The sequence below is a fragment of the Bidens hawaiensis genome, unplaced genomic scaffold (genome assembly GCF_021521415.1).
Source record: "Bidens hawaiensis isolate Kalapana, Puna unplaced genomic scaffold, B.hawaiensis_p1.1 tig00001087_1, whole genome shotgun sequence".
NCBI classification, from domain to species: Eukaryota; Viridiplantae; Streptophyta; class Magnoliopsida; order Asterales; family Asteraceae; genus Bidens; species Bidens hawaiensis.
In genome coordinates, this window is record NW_027491062.1 from 810,602 (window position 1) to 812,227 (window position 1,626).

The following is a 1,626-nucleotide window of genomic DNA, read 5'->3' on the forward strand; positions in this document are numbered from 1 at the left end:
CCCCAAAAGATTTAAAATAAGTGAACAGGGGAGTGATTACTCACTTGATTAGCGGAACAAATCACAAGTGAGGATGTGAGAATAATGAACCCTTCAGAATTTACCGTCAAGGATTCCTTTAACAGAGCCAAATCGATGACGAACGAAGGAATAAGGGTTGCGGCTAAAACACGATCACGAACTCATAACAGCAACTCGCAATATTCAATTAGGCTTAATGTTAATGATTTCGAGGTCAAGACGACTGAGTACACACGTTTAATTTGATTATTATGCCGTGCAGATTGCAAATAAAGAATTCGCATATCAAAGGTTAGTTAAATTCCAAGTTGTATCTATTTGATCGTGTTTTCTTAAATTAGATTGTCGGTGTTGTGCACACATACTTAACTTGCTGGTCAAAGATGGCCTTTCGAACATTGAGAATGTAATTGAAAATGTTCGTGAAGCTGTAAAATATATTAATCATTCGGAGGCAAGGCGGAAATCATTTTCTAAAGTTGCACATCAACTTCAAGTACGTGATAGAAAGTTGTTGATTGATGTTCCAACAAGATGGAATTCAACATACGACATGTTGTCTTTAGCAAAAAATTTTAAAGATGTTTTTCCAAGGTATATGTTTCTTTCTTGTGCGTCAATTAAGATTAAAAAAAATCTTCTAATAACATTTAATTGTTTTTTATATGCGGAGTATGAACCAATTTCAAAAATCTACCAACGGATCAATACTGGGAAAATGTGGAAAGTGTTTGTGAAGTTCTGAAGATTTTTAAGAGGTGCACAAATGTCGTATCTGGAAGTGATTATCCAACATCAAATTTGTATCTTATAGAAGTGTACAAGATCAAAGAAACATTAAACAAAGGTGTATCATCTGAAAATAAGTTTATTCGTGATATGATCGCAAAGATGAAGATTAAGTTTGATAAGTATTGGGGGGATGCCACCTATTGATGGACATAGCTGTGGTTTTAGATCCTAAATTAAAAAAGTCGATCATTGAATTCTGCTACCCACAAATATACTCACCAGACGTAGCTAAAAACAATATTCAAGATGTCTTAAATGCACTTGAACTTATGTACGATGAATATTTGGAGATGCATGATGCGTCTATCAAGGAAAGTGCAAGCTATACAAGTGGATCTTCTAGAGGGAGCACTAGTTCAAGAGCTAATGAAGACTCGTCTGGATCAGGATGGGATGCGTTTGGAGAATATCTTAAAGACTCGGATGTGGTTACCCCAAATAAATCTGAACTACAGATGTATTTTGAAGAAGGTGTACTTAAAGGCCATGGAGGAATGAATTTTAATGTCTTAGATTGGTGGAATGTTCACAAGCTCAAATATCGTTTTTTGCCAAAGATGGCAATAGATATACTTGCTGTTCCGATTTCAACAGTTGGTAAATAATGTCTGAATATTTAAAGGCGGAAAAATCATGCATGAACCACCATGACTTGACATCCCGACGATAACTTTTAAATAAAAAAATGAGATAAAATGTGGAGTCGAACATGTGCACGTATCACCGCGTCTTTCATGTTTGCGACTCAAATCACGATATTAACAACCAACAAGATTTAGATACAACGAGATGTTAAAAACACTAGTCCACGTA

General features: G+C 35.3%; 1 protein-coding gene across 1 annotated transcript; it reads left to right on the plus strand.

Annotated features, from left to right (window-relative positions):
- Positions 1-956: 956 nt before the first annotated feature.
- LOC143557613 (zinc finger BED domain-containing protein RICESLEEPER 1-like) lies at positions 957-1,418 on the plus strand. Its single transcript, XM_077046652.1, has one exon. The coding sequence runs from the start codon at positions 957-959 to the stop codon at positions 1,416-1,418; it is 462 nt and encodes a 153-aa protein (XP_076902767.1).
- Positions 1,419-1,626: the final 208 nt, after the last annotated feature.

Coding starts and splice junctions, on each gene's coding strand:
- LOC143557613 (XM_077046652.1), top strand. CDS start 957: ATGGACATAGCTGTGGTTTTAGATCCTAAATTAAAAAAGTCGATCATT.